The following is a 23,580-nucleotide window of genomic DNA, read 5'->3' as shown; positions in this document are numbered from 1 at the left end:
TTTTCTGTTTGACGTTTTTCTCATTTTTTTATTATGTTCATAGGATTAATAACTATAAGACTATTATACTAAAAAATGCGTTTTATATACTTTATAGTCTACAAAGTACTACTACCATTTTAAAGTAATAAAATAGTTAAAGTCCAGCAAACAATCTATTTAAGATTCATTTAGTTAATTTTATTTCGGATATCTCATAAAATAAGTTATTTTTTCATTATACAAACAGGAAACAATGTACAAGAATTTAGGGTGGACCGAAAGTTTACTTCGGCTTATGGCCACAACTGTGAAGGGCTATGGCGATAAATGTATTTCTATACAAGAGACACAAGTGGTAAAATAATAACCGTTGGACTCTGTCAAATTCACCATAGGTTTATATGATTAATTTCCGACTTTCAGGTAGAAAGAGAAAAATAAACAGGCTTTTAGTGTATAAATTCTTAATCCCAGAGATTTTTTGTAGATTAGTAGTTTATGAATACGGAAATAATGAATGGTAGAACTTATTTTACTTATTTTAAGTGGCAACACTGATCGGCGTGGGTTTTGCTGGTATTGTTAGATTGTTAGCGTGGGTTGAAGTGATAATTATTTACTTAAAATTCTTGCTGAAAGTGTAATAAAAAGGCTATAAGTTATAAAAAATAGAGCATGGGTAAGTTTTAAGTATAATTGCAATAAGTGACATGTTTCGACTTTGCATTGTTATTGATTGATGTCATTTTTACGGGTGGCCTCATCACTATTCAAGGATTGGACTCTTTTTTTTTTCGTATTTGAGTATGTACATAAAATTGAATATGAATTCTATAACTGATGTGATCCTTTAAAAATATTCACATTTTCATCCAGTGTAAGAAGTGTTTTTCAATTTATTTTTTTTGTTGCGCATTGGTCGTTCCTTGCGTAGATTGATCGTGGTAGCTTGTGTTCTGTGTTGAAGATTTAGTGCTAAGGTAAATAAGTTTGTAATGTCTAATATTCTTAATTAAATGGTTAGCTGTGTGAAAATGTTTAAATATTTGTTATTATTATAAGTCATTTGTTGATACATAGTTGTATAACAAAGTCTACCATCTTCATATGACATTCATTAATGAGTAATTATATAAAATGCTGATTGCATTCTATTGCGAATTTTATTTGCTATCTTTGTAAACAATAAACACAAAGTTGAATAATGTTTGAGTGAAACATTTATTTCCCTAATGGTTATAGCACATTTTCGTATTGAAATTATTTACATTTTCTTAGTTTAAAAATAATTTTAGAAGATTTTCAGATATTCGATTTCTTTATTTGCCATTTGCTCTACATGTTACCATAACAAATAAACTTATTCAAGTTTTTGACAAGTTATATGCAAATATGCGAATTTTTCTATCACGAAATTACCAAATGTTTATGAATTGCTTAAATACTTAAAAGACAAAAACATATAGCCTTACTATTTATTTGTATTTTAAATTAAGATTTATGGTTGAAGCAGTTCTACGGTTTGATGTGGCATTACAATATGAAATGTTGAAATCAAAATTAACAGCATCTAATCTTACTAATATGCGAAAGTTTAGATGGATGGATGGATGTTTGTTAGAATTTGTAGCCTAAACAGCTGAATGGCATTGATGAAAAGTCAAGTCTGGAAAAACACATAGGCTACTTAGTATTTTTAAATCCATGCAGAGGGACTCGCGGGCGAAAGCTACTATGTCTATAATTACAAAAGTAAAACTCTGGATATATAAAAAATATATTAAATTGGGTCTACCATTGGTTGAAAAACAATGTAATGAGCATGCACATTATGTAAAATTTTGAATATTGCAACTGTTGAAGAAATTCAGGTTATTATATTAATTGTTGCGTGCGCGCACATGCTATTGTGAATATTTCAAAAAGGCATTTTGTGCATGAGCGAACTATATTTATAATGTATCACTGCTATGTTTTTATGAATTGATGTTAGTATTAACAGTTACCCCATTTTTTTTTCAGTAAGGTGCCTGATTCATAAAAGCAACAAATAATATAAAAGGTTAGTATCATATGATGACTACATACAAATTAAATACAGATCCATTTAAACATTGTCATTTATTGTCAAAATCACCTTTCCTATCCTTTTCTTCTGAAATTTAACTTTCATCTAATAAATTATTTTAACTTAATCCATGCTCAAGTAAAAGTTTTATTCTTATTGTATTGTTTCAGATAGTTAGAATGTCGCAACAGTACAGCTTGCGTTGGAATAACCATCAACCTAACTTCATATCAATGTTTACTACATTGTTGAATACACAAACCCTCGTAGATGTGACATTGGCTGCAGAGGGCAAGCATTTAAAAGCACATAAAGTGGTGTTGTCTGCTTGCAGTACTTATTTTCAGGTAAATAGCCTACTTAATCTTCTTTGTCAGTTGTAAATGTTATATAAACATAAGTTAACTCTTATCAAGTATGACACACTGTTTACATGTTTCATTTAATTGTATCATGTATTGTCTTTTCAGGCTGTTTTAGTTGACAATCCTTCAAGGCATCCAATTGTGATTCTTAAAGATGTCTCATATTCTGACCTTCGTACCATGGTAGACTTTATGTACTATGGTGAAGTAAATGTAACCGAAGAACAACTACCACAAGTAAGCTATTGTTAGATTAAATAATAGTAAATTATATATTGTAAAGTTGTTTTTCTATTATTAACAGATCTAATAAGAATACAACGCTTTGGTTTCTCTTGACAGGTACTTGATACAGCAAAGCTCTTGAAAATCAAAGGGCTCACAGAAATGCCAGAATCCACCTCTCTGACGCGTTCCCAGGGGACTTCTGCAGACTTCCAGTCCCCAGGTGACTCAATAGACTCCCAAAGACACTCATCTTCACCGGCTGCCTCGCCTTCAAACAAACGTAGAAGGTTAGTTTATTAGTTAGTTAATTCATATATCTTTATGGTTTTATCTCATTTGTTTTTAGTTAATGATATGGTATCATATGAAATGATATATGATTTACTTTGTTTGTGTATTTACATGATTGAAGCATTAATTTAACATGGAATATAATGCCTTATAGAATAATGGCAAATATGGTTACTGTACAGTATCTGTATTGCATATAAAAACTGTGGAAGATCATTTTTATTCTGTACTTTAAAATGTCAGTATATGTCCTCTTATCAACCTCTGTTCGTCTTTCAGTTGACCCAATATGTTAATGTCAGAATTTATACAGGAATGGAGTTATAAAGATTTAAATATCTTCAGTCCAGACAATATGCTGTGTATAATTTTTTGTTTCCAATTGCATTGCCAATATATAAGAATATGTTTCCGGAGTGTCAACTCTTATTTCTCTTAAAAGATATAGGGAATAATGAAAATGTGTTACTATTAAGTATAGAGGAATTATGAAGTACATTTATTATTGAAATGGCTATCAAGTATTATTGTAATAAGAGTGGTATGTTAACCATTTTACAAACACATTTTGCAGTAGTGCAAATTATACTGAGTAGTAACTTTTTAAAATATATATTATGAATAGTAAATAACAATAAATAAAAACTACCATTGCCATGAAGTCATACTGTTTTAATGTATACTTCTTAATTTAACTGAAAATGACATGAATTTATTACATGGATGTAAGTTTTAACCAACTTCAAAAAGGAGGAGGTTCTCAATATCAATTTTTTTGTGTATGTACATCAATAACGATTTATGATACGATTTACGCCATTTCTTTATTGTTTGATGCAGAATAGCTGCCATTTGTCTTCATATTAGTTATTCTGTAAAAAATAAACATATCACAAGTAATACATGATAGTATACCAATAAATTCATCAAGGTTAAGTAAAAGGAAGGGACAATGTTTCATTATTTACAATAAATATTATTGTTCACAGACGACGAAAGAGTTCAACTGGTTCAACATCTTTGAACATGGTACCGGAAGAAAATAGAAATGATGAACCGGGACAGTCTGTTGATTTAGTGCGAGGAGATTCAATCACCTTGAGCAGTGTGCCGCAACAAAGACGCATGAGGGATTTCCAAGATGAGCAAATGGAGAATGTACAACAGGTTTGTGATTTTATTTTGATAAAAACTATTATAATTAATACTTTACTCAATGAAATCTAAAGTATATTTTTAAACTAAGTATTATTGTTATAAATTAAATTAACCACCTTTATTTAGTGTCAAACTAAAGTTTTTTTTTTTTATTTTAGTTGTAGAATTATTTTATATCAGTCTAAACATCGTCACTAGCTCAGATATGTAAATAAATAAAAATCTCCTGGGCTGGTCATAGTTCTTTCTCTTTAAAACACATGTGCATTCTCATTGGTTATCAGAAACCAGATGTATGAATGTGTAAGAGGTGAAGGATGCAAGGACTGCAACGAAAGAAAGATAATGATCTCTGCTTACCTCATTGAGACTTGGGTGTGATATATTCTTGTCCTTAAATATTGTAAATAACTTTTGCAGCCGACTGATCAACACAGCCTGCATGTGGACCAGTTGTCGTTGGATAACAATTCAGCTATTATTCCACAAGGTTTGTCCATTTCATATTGTTTTAAATAAGAATTAAAAATTATATTACAAAGAAATTCCAACAATAAATAACCTTGAAATTTAATTATAACAGCAAATTGAACTTACTTTAAAAGTACCGTGAGATATAACCTAAAAATTTCTGATTATATTAAATATGTGATAATTTTCAATCTGTGATTTATTGACCATACATTTTAAGAAGCTTTTGAAGGTAAGCATTTATATTGCACTCTTTTTATATAAATATTTACAAAAGAGGTGGATTGAAAAGTTTATTTTCTTATCTCTAGCTATACTAATATTAGCTATACTAATATACAAGTGGAAAGATTTGTCTTTATCAATTATTGTATGTATTTAAATAACGTAAAAAATACTGGGCCGATTTTGAAATTTCTTTCACCATTACAAAGGTAATTTATCTGTGGGTAACAATAGCAATGTTTTAAAGTACCGCTTGTCAATTTAAATAAGCAGTATAATCAGTTTTGATTCAAACAGCTTCATAGAAGGTCTGGGGTTTGAGGGTTCATCACTTGTTTTGTAATGGCTCTTGGGTTTGAACCTTACATACTAAGGTATTTTAGATTTTCATATGTACATATTCTAACAGTGAAAGGCAACATAGTTATGCAAGCTCCACATATCTGTGAAGAAATTCAAAATAATTGAAGTCAACATGCAGGTTTCGGAGTGGTTGATTAAGGTCTTCAACCCTAATTTACGGTAGGCTTTAAGTTCCTCATTGTGAACTTAGTAGCTGATAACAATTGAATATTGGAAATGAAATATTTAGTTAATAAAACTTTCCATGTTTGTATCAATGTTTGGTTGATACAAATAATTAAGTGAGAGAGGTAAGTATCTTATTTTTGTTGTTAAATAATAAATTACACCTATAATGAATGTAACTATAATAGTGCTGCAGTTTGATGATTGTTCTTTATCATTCTTTATTTCTTTGTTCCAGGTGATGTCATGAAGTTATGAAGCGATTTTAAAAGCTATTTCTAAAACTAGAAATCCAAGTGGACCTTAGACCATTTACAGCAAGAAATCAATGTTTCATAGAGTATGTGGAGATAATGAAATAACTGACATGCAATTATACAAAGAAAAAAGAAAAACAATTCAACACAATTTCAACTATGGTGGCATTATTATAACTGAAAGTATTTTAATAAAGTTAAATTTAAAATGCGTTTTTGAATTATACTCCTATCAATTCCCAGTTTCCTTTATGTTTTAAGTAAAGTTTTATTTAGTTTATTATCAATGTTAATTTTTTTTTATTTAAGACATTTGATTTAGCATTTCTTAGTAAATAAATAACACCATACAAATTAAACATTTAAATAACGAGTTTTTCAACTTCTGCCTCTAAATCTCAATTAATTTTGAATTATCTTAACAAAATTATATTTTTGTAGTAAATTAATTTATCAATGTTTGGGCAAATCTTTATTTTCAGGGAAGGGAGATCAATGAAATGTATATTGAAATGAATTACTTGTTTATATATTTAACTTTATAATAAAATCGTAGTAATGTTTTACAAAATCATTTATCTCTCTTCCCAGGAGGCCAATGGAGTATGATGGAGCACACATACCCTCGATACTCGAACGCGTGCGTCGGCGGCGGCGGCGGCGGTCTGCAACCTGACCACAGCATATACATGAACAATGTCATCAACCCGCATATGAATGACCCTGATATGAACGACTACGGCCAAGGGCTCGGAGTGACCGGACCCTCACCGGGACCAAGCTGTTTCCCAGAAGCACAAACCGCACAAGAAGTGGTGCCACAAACTCAGCCCAAACGACGTCGCACAACAAACCCACAGTCCGAAGAGAACTTCCAGAGGGCACTAGAAGCTGTCCGTTTCGGCGGCATTGGTTTCTGTAAAGCGGCACGAATGTTCGGAGTGAACAATAGGACACTATGGCTCGAGTACAAGAAGAAGGGATATCCCAACAACCGGCCTAGTATTAAGAACAGGATAAAACGCGAGCACACCACTCCGCCGCCAGAACCAAAGGAAGAAGTTCAGCAACAGGATCAACAGATGGCTTTAATATGCCCGCCGCATTCCGTACCAGTGGGTTTCATTGACTCCCGACCTTTGGACTTCCCCCTGCAGGGTGTTACCCACCATTCTCCCTTGAACATTCTCGGGATGAACTTTAATTCGATTCAATAGAACGCGGCTTGCGGGCCGGGGGGTGATGAATCATTCTCCTTGTGACACGAGTGGCAGGGTGCGGAGGTGGGCACTGCGCCCCCCGCACCCCCCGCGCCGCCCGCACCCCTCGCGCCTCTCGCACCCCTAGCGCCCCTCGCGCCCCAACCCTGCTACGATCTCTACATGCACATGCCTCTGTAAATAATGTTACCCTCAGCGTCCAGTATTACTATATACATTTAACATATAACCCTTAAAGTTAATTATATTAAAATGAATGTGATACTGGACCTTATAATGTCCACGAGACGGGCGTATATTTGCCATAATCAGTAATTTATGTTTAGATCTCAGTAGCTATTTAAGTTATGATAATTGACGAAAAATGTAAAATTCAGCTTTTTTATACTAAATCCTTCTAGGTTGTAACAGTGATGATTTTTTTGTACATAATGTCATGTAGAACTGTTCTCAATCACAGGATATCTTTTCATTACATTTTATATTGAATGCATGACTGGTAGGTAAGGATGTTTTGATTTTAAACTACCTCCATAAGTAAGTCACTTAAAATATGGAACATTTACAAAAATAGCCTTACCTCTTTTTTTCTTTAGTATGGTAAGTTTTTTTACTTTTAATTTTATAAGTATTTGTGATGTCCTTTTATTGCATTTATTATTGCCCTCGAATATATAATCATTGTAATAGCATTTAGATGACTAATATGATGAACAATTCAGTGATTTCTATGAACAATTATTTTTATACACAAAAATGAGATCACATTTCGATTATTTTTATGAAATCATGGCTAACATTGTTTTTACCTATGTTAACTATAACATCCTTTATACATTATCATACAATGAATGTAGAAGTAAGAAACTTACAGGTTTGTCTATGTTTTGTTAGAATCATTAAAACTATTTGTTTTAAAATAGTGTAGTCGATATTGATTGCTTTCTTCTACATACATTGTATGTAGTGCAACAAAAATAGCAATGAAATTCAATCATAATTTATTTTGCAAACGGAAATTATTATTTACGTATTTTATAATACTATATAATAAGAAAACATACGATTTTCAACAAAATCTTCCAATGAATATAATTATGCAAATAATGGATTCCGCTTTTTACCAATATTTTACAATTCCTTCCTTTTGTTATGATTACCGGCACTTGCATTTACATTTTAGGCTTTTAAGATAACTTTACTGTACTTTTATAGGTTAGGCTATTGCATTATTTGGACAGACTTTACCTATGTAATCGTATATACATTTTTAACATTAATATTGTACATATCGCAATAATTTAAATTGACAAGCTATAAATTAATTTTCTATAATGACGAAATTAATAATTATTTTTACTCACAATATGATATCGAAATACATACAATTGACATAATGCGAAATAATGTAGTAAATGAAGGTTATTAATGAGGGTTATAAAGCAAATTTACTTCAGTCCAAATTTATCATTTTTTTAACACATACCAAATTGTAGTTTATGAAATTTACTCAAGCATACTATGCTTTTCCGTAAAATGAAGACGAAAGCATCTAAAACCATGGATTCTTACTATATTGTAATAATAAAGTACATCTTATTAGTATATCGTGTTAATTTTCTTCATTTTTTGTAAACGTTTATTTTTTTATTAAAAAAAATCTCAGTGTTTACTTTTAAATTGACTGTTAGATGTACAAGTTTCAATTAAGGTAATTACCAAAAGCAATAGTTAAAAATAGTTTGCTTGACAGGGTAGAACTGAATGCCCAATATATATCATGATAGTTTGTACATTAGAGTTATTGTACTGTAGCAATAACATACGCAGTAACAGGTGATAAAAATGCAAATCGTAACGTCTAAAATGTAATTAATAATAGTCACGTATGATTGTTTTTACAATTAGTATTATTTTCTTAGTTGATACATCGACTTTATAATATTACTTATGCAAAGATCTCTTTTATTTTTGACTGATTTTACAATGTTTACAACACAAACTTCTAATGAGAACGCACTCTTAAATATAACATTTATTTATTTTCTACAATTTGAAATGCCTCTTTTGTACTTATATAAATGTTTTACCAGTTATTTTTAGTATGATAGAGTGATTGTACTGACAGTATTATATATCATTTTTTGGTAGCCGAATGGCAACTTTTAGAGGTTAGTGTGAAATTAATATCTTAGGTAGTTTAGCTGATGTAGACTTATGTTAATTAGGGTTATATCTGTATACATCGTAATGGACATTGTATGTAACGATAACTAAACATCATAGCGGTTATTGAATAAGGTGATTTCAATATGTATATAGGTGTATGTATAAATGTAGAAGAACAAGTTACTTGTAATGTACTGTATAATTATATTGATACTAAACGTTTACTGAATAATAACGAAGAATGTAAAAATTTCATTTTTTTTAATTCTCACAGATGCAATTTTTCTAATGACTATTAAAATACAATGTTTTTTAAAATTACCGCTTTTTTATTTTCTTTTTAAATCCAGTAGTTTCCAATAATAGCTACGATGTTTTTACTTAATTTTGCACGTTATTTTCTGATAGGTAGATCTTTAGGGTCTACACAATTTAATTCAGTAAAGAGTAACAGAAAATCGACTAATTATACTCAAATGAGATAAGGCGTTTTCGGTGCAATTATCACTTTTTTTGTATCTAAATTTTATGAATGATGTTTGTCCCCATGCCTCACTAATCCACTGTCCACATTTTGATATAACTTTTAACTTTGCTTACATCTTCTGAATTGTTTTGTAATTAATGAAGGTTTAATCTGTAGTGTATCAATGTTTGTCGGGTTTAGCTAGTTTATTATAAGATCAATAATTTCTCAGATGCGTTTTCTTCTGAATCGAGTCTACGCTTGCGTCGCTCGAAGTTCTCAAAGCGTCAAAGCCGAGTCCCCGACGAACGTGAAATGAGGAAGCAAATGTCTGAACCTGCGCCTCTCGCGGCCCTGCCGGTGTTGCAGAAACATGAGTCCTACCCTCAATACACCTCTAACAAGGTGGGTACTTCATCAACTAACCATTCACAAAAAAATTTAGATATTTAATCATTACAACAGTAATTATTAAATGTCTACATTTTTTAATAAATAAATAACAATTCACACATCTCTGTGACATACTTATACGTTGATACACATATTTACTTAACAGAAATTATTTTAGGGGATATTATAATATGTCGATGGCAAGCCTTTATTGTAACCACATGTAGTGTAAAATGCCTGGCAAACATTTAGTACTTTTTATCTTATTTCCGTTGTGTATTTATATTTTTATCTATTTACTAGAGCCGGCGTTTGAAGCCACAGGAACGTGAGGTTGGTTCGCTGCTGATACGTTTAGTTGATCGTCAGTCATCAACCGCAACTTCGACTGCAACGTCGTTCGATATGCAAATGGGTGAGGGCGGCGTTCAGACGCAGCGCGCGAGCCACACACCTGCGGTGCGTGATGGCCCCCCTCTCAGCTGCAACTTCTGCTGGAACACCGTCGACGAGTGCGGCAGAATCCTGCGCCGCAAGACACAGTACCATTGCCCCGAATGCCGCACCAACCTCTGCATTGTACCCTGCTTCCATGAGTACCATGACCTGCCGGAGGCCGAATCGAACGCAAGCGCCAGATGAATCATACAGTACGCCCCACGGCGAACCCCAGTCACGTTAAAAAGTGATACTAACGCAAATGCAAACAATGATTGCAAAAAACAGCGTTAATTCGATTTAAATGACATTCAGTGCATCGTTGCGATTCAGTATTGATTTCTGTTAACGTTATCGATTTGCTTGTCTTCAACGTTTGTACTGTAAGTATTACATTTTTAAATTCTTACAACGATCCGAACAGTGCATGTTTTTAACATTGTCATTTATTTTATACAGTGGATGCAGTCTTGTCCACAAGTTTCTATCGTTTTAATTAATATAAAATGTTGGTTAAGTATTTTATAATTCTAATGCTTGTAAAAGTTTATCGTAGTCAGTGTTTTTTTTTCAAATATGTGTATTTTTAATTTTTTAAATGATGTACGTGACTTGACGTTAGTTTTATTCGTGGACTTTTTAATGTAATAACTGTTGATGTATTAATCTTGCCCTTAATATTTTCTAATACATCTATAACAGATGTGTTTCTACACTTTAATGTACATATTAATATGTAAATTTTAAACTCTGTTTGAGAAGTTACACTTACCAAACCAAAATTATAATTTTTGTAATATAATGTAAACATATCCAAAACTTACAATTTTATTATCTGTAATATCTATCTACATTGTGAGAAGATTTCGAAATTAACCTAAGATTTTTAATGTTACGTTACCTAAAATATGACAAAATCATATAATGGTTATAGAATAAAAATATTTTCTCAATTGATGTATATAAAATAGAAATTACATTTGCATGTTTAAGCAAATTGACAAAAATCTTTGTACATAAATATTTTTGGCATGAGAACATGTAGCAGTAGCCATTTTAAAACACGTTCTATATAAATTAAGTATGTAATAATTTAAAGTAGTTTGTGGTAATGTTTAATGGTGCACAGAATAGTGTTACCTTATAGGAGTGTTAAAGGCAGCGGTGATATATGTATGATTAATATTTAGTAGCATTTTTGAAATGCGATAAGACAAAAGAGTTATTTTTTTTGTAATCGTTGCCACTCCAATGTAAAGCATTGGCAGTCTTTTCATACTTTTATCGTTGATTTAACATTAGTAATCTAGTTACTTAAATAATTGAACTTTGTCTAGAGGCTTATCGCATAGGGTGTGCCAAAGTACCCTAAACACTTTTTAAGGTATTTGCGATAGCTAGACCGAACTTTCTGTGTTTCAAGGATTAAAAATGTTTGTAGATCACTTATCGGCATCTACAAATACCTGCAAACAATGCTGTTCGATTGTGGTCGTTGAAGGGATGGTCTGCGACAGTTTTTTCGATGTTGGTATCGATCCTTGTACGATTGGTCTAGTTTCTGTCTCATTCCGCTCCTAGTCTTCGAAACTTGTATCTTAAAGTGAAATATCGTGTTAACATGTAGATTTATAATTAGTATTTTTTGATGTCACCCTAACTCAGGATAGGCTCCGAGCCCCCAGTAGGGATGTATATAGTAAATGGTGATTGATGGATTTTTACAAACATTACGAATTTGTAGTGTACAAAAATGGAAGATGTATTTGGCGTGATGGAGTATTTAACATTTTCTAAATATCTTTCAGTGCCGAAAACTATTAATATGTAAATATTTTTTTAATCCAAAATAAAGACTAGTTTGTAAGAAATGGTATTGCATTACCTTCAATTTTCTTAAAGGATTACTTGTACCTCTTGCCTTGAAGGTATTGTGTTATCGAAAATCTAAATTTTCATAAAAAATAATCTACTATCTACTTAATAAGATGTTGTTAAAAATATTTTTATAAAGGTTTATGCAATATGGAGTGTTACAATATGCAAAAGAAAAAATTAGGTAAGGTTGAACTATGGTATTGTCCAATATGATTCGGGAATGTCCATACAAATCATAAATAAAGTATTTATCTTTTTATTAAAAATGATAAAATCATATATTGATTGTAATGAAAATGCCATATTAAGATATTAAAATAGAAGTATGGACACGATATTTAGCGAATGATATATTTTCTAATATTTCAGTTGAAAAATAGAGAACAATCTTAATAAATTTAAATATTACTTAAAGTATAGCACATGTTATATTAAATTTTTTTTTAAGAATGGGGTCTTTTTGCTAATTAATAAAAAATATTGTAGAAATTACGAAGACAAAGACAAAAGAAGGATTAATATGGACTAGTTTTATTATTAATAATGTACGCGACGTTTCGTCTTTTATATTGAATTAAATATGAATAAATAATTTTAACTGGTGTCTAAAATAAGATGCAAAGCTTATTTTTAATTAAAATTAAAAATCTCGGTAGTCTTGTGCATTTTATCGAATCGTCGTTTCTTAAGCGGGCAATAATACAAAAGTTAATCTAAGACTAGTTAAGACTTAAAAAATCGGAAAAACATGAAAATAGAAGTTATTAAACAAAGATGAATACCTCCATATTCAATCGGGTAATCTAGCGGTGTTCCACTTTAAATACTCTCTTGAACGTTTTGTACGCATTGAGACGACACCTAAAAGAGCTAATAAATGTGTATGTACGCAAAAGGTCGGTCATTTGTGCACGAATTGCTTTTGATATTCGTCCCGGCGTTTGCGCAACTCACTGGTACCTCTTTGTAAGAGGCGGAGTTTGTCTCGTTGCAAGGAACAAGGCAATTTTTCTATAATGGAACACCGCAAAGGATTAAAGAATGTAGAATTACGTATCAAATGATACTAGAAACTTTTGCCTTTGTAATATGAAATGTTTTAATCAGAATAATATATTCGTAGTCTTTTAACGAAACGATGTTATTTTAATTCGACAAAAAAATGTGCTCGAGTGACCTTGTATTGTGATTAAACATAAATATTGGTAACAGATATGTGTGCTAATAAGGAATAAAGTAAAAGGAATTCTTGTGAAGAACGTTTTGTAATCTAGATTTTAAATTTAATGTTATATCTGTTGATTGAATTAAAATAAATTATATATTACAGATAAGTTCTTGGCAATGTCAGATACCGAATCGAGAATATGTTCTATGTAGGTGCCATTTCCATAGTTGTGCCATTCATATCTACTGTTACTCCATATTGATGTACATCTTAGAACGTGCAATGTTTGAAACTTATAAAACACTCTGTAGCAATTGACAAATATGTGTTTAATTTAAAATAAACGTATTGATTAATAATGGTAGTTTCTTAACGACGACCTCCTTACCCTTGTCAGCACAATGCATCAATAGAAGAGAGGGCGCTCTTGGTCTGCTTCCTGGTGAAATGCAGTCCACTCTCCACTTTTATTATTTCCGATATTTCCTAATTTACCAGAGCATCATAAATCAACTGTTCAAGTTGTTTCATATTGAAAATAATGGGTATAGGGACAACAGCGGTATAGCCCGCGGCATCCTTGATGTCTACCAGAATCACCAACTCAACCGGTGAATCAAAATGACCACACAGAAGACAGGTGAGAAGTGGAAGTATTTCAGCATTTAATAGCTCAGTCCTAAATCTAGTTATCTGAATGATTGACAACGTCTGTTGTAATTTATCAGAACAAATGCTGTTCTAGCTTATCAGAATAATAAATCTGCAGTTTTGCCATCTCTCATTTCCAAAGAACCTAAATTGAGGGAGGTTACTTTGTTCAGGAAGATCCTAAATATGAGAAATTCTAGCTGGTTCTCTTAAATGGTATTGTTTTAAATTAATAGAAAGTTATTATATGTAATGTTTTATACATGCCACATAATACGCATTACATAGATTCTATTAGATTAACATTATTTATCCAACTTTAAGTATATAATGTTACTGTAAAGTACGACAACCAGATATACGGGAAGAGTGAAGAATTCTGTTCATTTCGCTGTATACAATTAATAAATTATCAAGATTTCAATTACGGACTTTTACCACGTATAGTTTTGTAAATCTTATTGTACCGGAGTTCGAGGCCTTACAGTAACACATACACAGTTTCGCACTACAACACTATACTCTTCAATATATTGTTAAGAGGCCTCGCCCATCGGGCTAATTGCTTTAAGTTATGCATATTTTACAATAGGTTAATAGAGAATTGTCAATATTGTTTTATACATATTATATTATATTAATTATATTATACAAACATTCTAAGAGCTAATCAACTTTAAATATACAAAAGTGTTACTGCAATACTGTGCTTATTAAAAAAATGCTTAAAACACATATTACCAAATTTTCGTATATTTAATGGTAGTGGGGATATTGTTAATTTATACATGAAATAATAAAATTGTGGCAAAGCGGAATGTGGCGCAGCGGCGGGATTCAGCAATAAGGGACACAAGCATTTTGCTTACAATGTATTTAACGACAACGACACAACATTTAACCACTAACTCGCCATTTAAAATTCATCCTTTGCACAATTTCGATAAATCAAAATTTTAGCCAACCACAAGAACAGTGAACAGTTGGAGAGTTCTGCACAGCCCTGTTTTATTTAACTTTATTAATTTTAATCCTGGCATTTACAAGAAGATCCTAACACTAGCCCTTAATCTTTAATTATTAATACGTTCAGCGCCATTACTATTTTTACGTATGGAAGTGAACTCATCAGATAACTTGATGGTACTGAACTTCAAATGCCTTCTGCATTATTAATTAAAGTTGTAAAAGACAAAAAAAACATGACAAAAAATCACGTGAGGATTTACAATATGAATTCATTATTAATGAATTAACAAGTGTACACATGAATTCATATTCTGTACAATTCAATTCACATAACAAAAAAGATCTGATACACAATAAAAATGATTATTTGTGCCTAACAAATTTGCAATTCCGCATTTGCATAAGTTGCGAGACCAAAACTAAAATAATATTATAAACAGTCAAAGTTTAATAAACTCCTCCATAATTGTACTGCTTACATTCCAAGCAGCTTCTACATACTTAACTAAGTTTCATATAATTATAATTTCATACGAATATTATCATTGATTACTCGACACACGCGGCTTCTACCTTAATTTATTTATTTGTGTGTGTTTGTATTTATTTACAAATACAATATTTACGATAAACAATTAACATGGTTTCACTATAAAACAAATTTCATATAAAAAATCGACAAAATGCAATTCTTTACATTCTTAGTATTTGCAATGCATTTTATTTGGAATTTCGAAATTTTGGAACACTAATTCAAGAATCAAAAATAAGCTGATTTTGTCCGAAACTTCGATCTACTAAACTCTACTAAATCATATTTATTTACAATCACTGTAACATCATCCAGAGTTACTGCTTTTTGTCGACAATTGATTCTTCATACATTTCGATGGATTCCTCTCATAAAGTCGTCGTAAATATATATTTGAATTAATTCCAAGATAAAATCATAGACTGTAGACTTTTTAAAACATTGCTTGTTGACAAAATCAAAGTTTTGATAAAAATAATTCAGTCTACATATAAATAAATTTATATATTACACAAACACACACAAACTAACTACATGCTAATATTTATCTAATGAGATTAAGCTCATATTAGTTTAAATTACATAATTGAATTAAATTATTTCATATAATATTCAATACCTGTAAATATTTCACAAAAATGATATTGTTATAAAATGATATCAACTAATTTGTGCAAACGCACGGACACAATTTCATATTTCTTGCAAACTACCTTATTAAATACAAACAAAAACAAAAAAAAATTTGCTATTATGTCGAAGGTTAAATATAGTAATCTAAAGTGCTAGTTATAAATACACATATAGGCAGTATTGGTGTTTCTGTAAAGGGCTTATTTGGTACGAGCGGTTATATTTCGTAAGTCTTTTTGTAATATTATATATAGGACGTTAGTAACATACTAGAGTATTTCGATTGAATAGGACAATGTATATTTACTTCGATATAAAAGTTATTAAGTTAAAAATTCATATGTATAATAAGAAATTGTAACTGGCTCTCGAAATGTCTTATCAATAAAAACCTACATATTTACATAAATTATCATGAAACAATTATATTGTTATCCATTAAAACATTATTGGTGTTCTGGATTAAAATATTTCTTAAATTTAACATAAATATTGATTATTATTATTTTGTATCAAAGGTGTGATGAATATTGTGATGAAATGATGCGCGATGTCAATTATAACAAAGACCCGTAATTTAAATCGATCATTTCTACTATTTATATACACATTACACGGGCAAGGTAATTAAATCTTGTATTAAGATTTCACAAGCGGTGAAGACAATAAACCTATGTATTAAGACCGCTAAGAAGGTTCATTATTAAAGATAACAACAAAAATAATACAACTCACGCCCGTGACCCAGAGGGTTAGGTAGATTTCGGACCTACGCGGACCTAGCACATCTCTTTCAGGCTTCTACATTCAAAAATCCATGCATACATGTTGCTCGGTGTGAGGTCCTTTTCGAGTACATTTTATTCCCCAATAATATTCCTTAATTTTAATATTCCGTCTAACAAAGTGCTCTCTAGTTCAATCCCCAGCCCGAACAGTCGAATCATGCCGGGCAAAAGCTTCTAGCAAGGCACCAACACCTCGTGCCGTCTTCTCATTTGCATCCAGTATCTCGTTCTATCTGGTTAAAAGACATCCTATGCTATAAATAATATACCAGAGCTCCAAATTAGACGGAGCATTAAAGCTGAATTAATCTTTTACCTTTCTAATTCACACATTAAAAATATAACATAAACGAATATATCTAGTGTTTCACATATGAGTATATAAAGATGCCGACGAGTAGGAAGCCAAATGTAAGAGTAACTGGCTTGAATAGAGACCTCCTGATAGCATTCCACTGATTTGATGATTTTCTTGCGTGTCGCTTCTTCGCCGGCGCGTCCTCGGGCGGCTCGCTCGTGTTCCGCCGCCGCAGACTACTCGACGCCTCACTGCTAATAACATACATATTTTCACTGCTTTTTCTAATAAAAACATTCATTTCTTCTACGCTAATTAAGCCTTTATTAATCTACCTATACTAATATTGTAAAAGAAGAAAGATTTGTATTTTTTTTAATTTATTGGAATAACACATACTACTAGGCCTATTTCAATTCTTACACCATTAAAAAACTACGTTATCAGTGAGTAATATAGGCTACAGTGTTTATTTTTTTAATTACACTCGAGGAAAGTCGTAAGCACCAGTTAGTACTAAACTTCTTGATAAAGAGAAAAGATTTTCATTTTTATTTGTAACAAATAAACTAAAACTAACTTGTCCTAAATAACTTTATTTATAAATAGTTTTGTTTTTTAATTCAACGCGAAAGTCGTGAGCATAAGCTAGTAAAAAATATTTGTTACTAGCTTACGCCCGCGACTCCGTCTGCGTGGAATTAAAATAAACAAAAGTGTAGCCTATGTGTTCTTTCAGACTATCCTCTACGTTTACACCAAATTTCATCGAAATCCGTTTAGCCGTTTAGACTACAAACTATAACAAAAACCTGGATCTGGATCCATCCATCCATCTAAATTTTCGCTTTTAAATTAGTATGATTAATAAAAATGAAGTCCTAAATAATTCTAGAATAACATATTCACCTCTCAGTTGGCAAGGTGACGTCATTATCTTCTTCCTCAGACGGGACGACCTTCGTTTCCTCCTGAGCCGGAACAGCTGTAGTATCCTCATCGGAGCTTGACCATTCAGATATCAAAGCATGCACCATATTTCCTGGAATAAATAAAGACACGATTTGATTATTGTGTTGTTTCTTCCCTTGTTTCTATTTTTACTCGAATGCGTCAAAAGGATTGGTAGATATTGAAATTTAAAGTTGTACATTGCAAGTTTAGTCTACTAATAAAAAGTGTGATTTTCTATGACAAATAGAGAGGAGAATACATTATCTTTTACGTTGTTACATTGCTCTGTAAATGGTCGTGCAAGCAATAAATATCGATACCTTTTGTTTTGCACACACATTCAAAATGACTCATTGACAAACAATTTTATACTATAGAGGTTGTGGAAACATTTCTTTAAGTTACTGCGGGCTAATACAGAGATTACTTATTAAACTTAAAGAGTTTGCATATTTTAAGTTATAGACGTTTTGGGCTCTGATGGGTAGAGAACGTTAGTTTTTGAAGTTATAGAAGTTTTTAAGTTACCAATGTTTGAGTTATCAAGGTTCTATTGTATTAGAAATAAAATAGTATCTTGTAACTTCTAGGATACATATATCTCGACAACTCGAAAGTACAAGTCACTACACAGTACACATTGCTTAGCTAGATTGTCTAGAAAGAAATTGTTAGCAAATGGGAAAGGGTTTTATTGTCATTTGTGAATTTTAATCTTGACATTAGCAACCGAAATTACAAATGTAAACAATAAAATGTTATAATTTAATGTGGATGAAGTTGCAAGGAAACAGCTAGTTATTTAATTAAGTCAACATAACTTATAACTTACCAAGGGAAGCGCTGGCAGGTATAGCTGGCAGCGGTCGAGCTGGTGCTTTGCTGAGGCTCTCTCCTCGCGGCGGCGGCAACGGCGCGGTCTCCTCATCTCCTTCAATAACCTCTGAGTAAATACTTTCATCCATAGTGTGTTTGTGTTGCTGTAACAAATAAAAAAAACTTCAATTAATAAACATTCTGTCAGTACAATATAACACAATCGTCTATTATGCACTTACAAAAAATATTGAAAGACATGATTTACAAAATGTTTTTATCTTGAAAATTATTATAAAATATATTTTCTCTTAATTAGTTTCCAATATACATAGAATCATACTGCGAAAAGTAAGATAAAGTTCAATATTTTCTTTCCAGTAGCATATTATATGTTAATGTACAAAATATAAAGTACAGGCTATATTTATAGATATTCAGTCAAAGTATAACTAACAGTTAAATTAAGCAGGTAAATTTAAGTAAAAAATCAGGCAGATTAACTCACCAGTTTCTTATTTCCTTCTATAATTGCACGGAAAGCAAAGCGCAATTGATCAGCTGTCTGGATTAAACCCATTCGGCTCTTCCTCATTTCCATAACCATCTGCTGAATATCAATGTACTTCTGTCCTTCCTTTTCTATCTGTGAACATATAACATGTTCTTATAAAACAATAATCTTTTATATACATCTGCACTTGTATGCCATACTATGCCATACTAAGGACTCATGGGGAAATTTTGACTGTTTGGAACTTATTTTAGTCTGCAGACTTTAATCACATTATGTGCACAACTATTATAATCAATATTAACAGTGAACTTACTATAGAAAGGCATGCATCCACTAGGCAGAATGTTCCGGAGCGTCCAATGCCTGCACTGCAGTGGACAATCGGTGGGCCAGCTTCAGCATCCAAAGCACCTGACTTTTGTACAGTAAGTAAAAAGTCGAGGAATGCCATTGGTGAAGATGGCACTCCAAAGTCAGGCCAAGTTATGTAATGGTAATGTGACACTAATCGGTATTCCAGTGTTTCCATGTCCACAAGTCTAAAAATATCAATATTAGTTAAACATTGGTACAATATGTAAAGAGCATTACATCAATGTCACAATTGGCTTATTTAATCTAAAGAAGTTGTATGAATTGAGACTTACTTAAACAATCTAGTGAAGTAACCAGGATTTTCTGTCTCACTGATCTGTTCTACTGTTAACTTCACATCATTAAGCACTAATTTGAACTCTTCACCAGTGCCTTGGGGCCAGTAATAGAAGCATTTACACTCATTCTTCTCAATGATTTTGTTTAACATTACTATACCGCGACTATTTTGCTCCCAAACCATCAACCAGAAGTGTCCAACGGTTGAACCAAGTGGTCCTTGTGTTAATATATATTTCTTATTTGCACGTTCCACCTGCGACAAACATATTTGTGTTAATTATAAAATCACGAGTTGCCCCCCTCGCAGTCAGACTTGTCGTTGGATTAAAAAAAAGTAAGTAGGTTATCCTCCAGACTATGTTCTACATCTATGCCAAATTTCATCGAAATCTATTCAGCCATTAACACGTAAAATCTAACATTAATTTACACATCTAAACTTTAGCATTTATAATATTACGAGCTGTTGCCCGCAACTTCGTCCGCGTGGTATTAGAAAACATAAAAACTATATAAATTACAAAAAGTTACGTATCCCTCGGGAACCTGACATTTCTCGGGGATGAAGCTTATCCCATGTGTACTCCTGACTTTGTTTTATATCTGTGCCAAATTTCAATAAGATATGTTGAACCGTTGCAGAATGATCGAGTAAAAATTAAAAAAACTAAATTAATGAATCCCACAGGAACCGTAACTATTCCCGGGATAAAAAGTAGCCTATGTGTTCTTCCAGGCTATGCTCTAAACCTGTACCAAATTTCATAGAGAGCCGTTCAGCCGTTTAGGCTACAAACGCTAACAAACATCCATCCATCCATCCATCTATCCATCCATCCATCTAAACTTTCGCATTTATAGTATTAGTTAGATGAAGTGAGATTCTTGCAAGAAAACATTTCATTCACAACATGCTAAATGATAATTCAAATGTAATTGATAAGCATTACAAATGAAGTGAGTTGAAGGATACAATTAATAATAATATAACCCCATGCATGTATTTCAAATACTAAGAATTAATTACATGTAAGGTCAACTTGATAGAAAGATAGTACACTCAAGGGGCAGTCTCCATATTATGTTTGTAATGGATTGCAATGTGACCTTGTTGAGTTATTGCAGTACTCTGTTTAATATATCAAATGACTAACACTTTGTAAACATATGAATACATACATATGAAACATGCTATTTCCTTCCATTTAAATTCCCTCATTAACAAACAAGAAAGTTACATGCATACCATGATGATTTATGCTTTGAAACCATCAAATAAAAGAGGATAACTAATATTTTGTTCATTATCGTAATACAATTGCAATAGCAAAAGAACATATGGTAACCATTACTTTCTAATTTTTTTTTATATCTATACTTCTATACTATTATAATAAAGCATAAATACACACTTCTTTGTTGCCTAAGATCTCAGCAATTACAGCATATTTTTTAATAAAAAGCCCTACACTTACTTCACACTTTAGGCTATATATTTTCACGCCATTAAACTTAGGGGGAAATATTTTGGATAAAAACCCTAATGTGTAAACCATAAGTTGCTGCCAACATCAAGAAAGTAAGATTGCTAAGGTTATTCATGTTATGTCATTTGGACATTTGCTATTGATAATTTGACAAATGTAAACAATAAAATGAAGTTTTTATAATTTCATGCAGATGAAGCCGCATGGGAACAGCTAGTTATTGCTAATTTGCAAAAATAACTTCATAACTTATCCATGCATGTAAAAGATATCCAAAAGAACATTCTTTATTAGTCTCTATACCGACACACACAGATCCCTAGACTAAATGGTATGCATTATTCAGGTTTAGTAAATATTCCAATAGTTTAATAGAAAGACTCTCCGTTTAGGCTATTAAATGGCCACCACATCATCTATCCTACATTTATACTGTTATTCATGTTAGGTTTAGACACATAAACTTAAGTAAAAGTGAGACTAAACTGAAAGGGACAGACTATCAAGCAAAATCATTTTCAAAGAACTATCATTAATAAGACAAATAAAACTGTACATTTCCTCTGCAAAGGCTCTTTATAAATAAGGTAGCATAATTAACAAATCCAATGCAAGAAATAGTATATAGACTATAGAAATATAAAAGCAACACTTACTGGCACAATGTTGGCATTGATGTAATCAGTCTTGCTTCTTTTCAAAATGACACGAGTATGATCAAATGGGTATACATCCCGGTAGCGGTTTAGCTCTTTGTTTTCTATCCGCTTAGCTTCTGTATATGTATATGGATAAGATATACATGAGCGGCCAATTTTCTGAAATAAAAAATTTAAGTGTAAAAGGTATATATTATTATTAAATATTAAAGTTAATTGACAATGAAAAAAATGTTTTTAATTTATTCATGGATAAGAAGCTGTTTCAGTAAAGCAGCTATTGCCTTTTGCTACAGAAATAGTTAAATATAACTTCCGGGCCTTATAAACAAAACATTGTGGACTTTTAAAATTCACAGATGTTCTTTCAGATTTATCTTTAGACAAATTAAGTGGATTTGATACTAAACCTAGCTATTGTGAGTGTACATATGCATATTATGTTACAGAACATTCATACAGACATTACATTGTTGTTGTTTTCATTCCGGTTTCAATTTTTAACTGAAGCAAGTCAATTTGACAATGTTATTGAAAATCTGAAATGTTTGTTATCAAGCCCTTGGTTGGTGTTATTTGGAACCTTATGAACATAGTGTTATAATGACTGATTCTATCCACCTCAGTTGGATTGAATAGGTAAAAGAGCATAACAAGAAGATTTAGTCGGAATTATAACCTCAATTGCACGTGGCGTTTTGTATTGACGAACATAAAATCAATCTTTAAGGGATCCATTTCGACCTTGACATGTTGAATAGTACAGATTGCATCTTGCACAAATTATATCATATTTTACAAATTATACGTAATTAATAATAAAGGTGGTAAGGTTAAGAAATTAGATAAAATGCAGGCGTCGTGCGTACGTGGCATATACAGCATAAACCCTCTCATTTCACCCACGCAATACTTACTTGATAAACTTTTGACCACGCTTTCGTGGCCTCAATATCATTAAAATCTTTTTCGATATCATCAAAAGTTCTATCGTCGTTGTACATGATGCTATGTCATTCCCAACTTGCACGAACAAAGAATCGGTGTTTTGCTGCAACCGGATGCCGCCGCAATGATCGAGGTATGTTGTATGTACAAATATTAGTAATTTAGAAGGTGCTAAATGAAGTTTTTTTTATTATTTTACTTTAAAAGTAAAGCGGCGGTGCTGGTATGCTCGTATCTGATATACTTTTATGTAAAATAAGTGTATAAATATAAAAACTAGTAAAAACGCAATTGTCCGCACAAGCCTCCTGAACGCTCCTGAAGGGTCCCTATAATGTACGACCCGATAATGCACGGCCCAATAAT

The 23,580-nt window shown here is 31.7% G+C and overlaps 2 protein-coding genes across 5 annotated transcripts; one reads left to right on the top strand and one right to left on the bottom strand.

The window, feature by feature from the left end:
• The first annotated feature begins 540 nt into the window (after nt 1-540).
• On the top strand, nt 541-13,664 carry LOC106110214 (protein tramtrack, beta isoform-like). 3 transcript variants are annotated; one of them, XM_013291949.1, is made up of 9 exons: nt 541-661; nt 2,005-2,044; nt 2,221-2,397; nt 2,521-2,652; nt 2,758-2,930; nt 3,924-4,101; nt 4,513-4,582; nt 9,661-9,833; nt 10,125-13,664. In XM_013291949.1, the coding sequence occupies exons 3-9, from the start codon at nt 2,230-2,232 to the stop codon at nt 10,461-10,463; spliced, it is 1,233 nt and encodes a 410-aa protein (XP_013147403.1). In that variant the 5' UTR covers nt 541-661; nt 2,005-2,044; nt 2,221-2,229; the 3' UTR covers nt 10,464-13,664. The 3 variants fall into 3 exon arrangements, with proteins under 3 accessions (XP_013147403.1, XP_013147401.1, XP_013147402.1); XM_013291947.1 differs by lacking the exons at nt 9,661-9,833; nt 10,125-13,664 and adding an exon at nt 6,165-8,710; XM_013291948.1 differs by lacking the exons at nt 541-661; nt 9,661-9,833; nt 10,125-13,664 and adding exons at nt 775-962; nt 6,165-8,710.
• A 538-nt stretch (nt 13,665-14,202) lies between these two features.
• LOC106110213 (tyrosine-protein phosphatase non-receptor type 61F-like) lies at nt 14,203-23,532 on the bottom strand. 2 transcript variants are annotated; one of them, XM_013291945.1, is made up of 9 exons: nt 23,184-23,532; nt 22,264-22,425; nt 20,111-20,373; nt 19,777-20,002; nt 19,455-19,592; nt 18,963-19,110; nt 18,086-18,218; nt 17,317-17,430; nt 14,203-17,111 (listed from the first exon to the last, which is right to left on the bottom strand). In XM_013291945.1, the coding sequence occupies exons 1-9, from the start codon at nt 23,268-23,270 to the stop codon at nt 17,108-17,110; spliced, it is 1,275 nt and encodes a 424-aa protein (XP_013147399.1). In that variant the 5' UTR covers nt 23,271-23,532; the 3' UTR covers nt 14,203-17,107. The 2 variants fall into 2 exon arrangements, with proteins under 2 accessions (XP_013147399.1, XP_013147398.1); XM_013291944.1 differs by having other exon boundaries at nt 14,203-17,430.
• Nucleotides 23,533-23,580: the final 48 nt, after the last annotated feature.

The sequence above is a fragment of the Papilio polytes genome, unplaced genomic scaffold (assembly GCF_000836215.1).
Source record: "Papilio polytes unplaced genomic scaffold, Ppol_1.0 DF820711.1, whole genome shotgun sequence".
Lineage (NCBI taxonomy): Eukaryota > Metazoa > Arthropoda > Insecta > Lepidoptera > Papilionidae > Papilio > Papilio polytes.
Note: the sequence above shows the minus strand (reverse complement) of the source record. Positions and strands in the feature narration are given on the sequence as shown.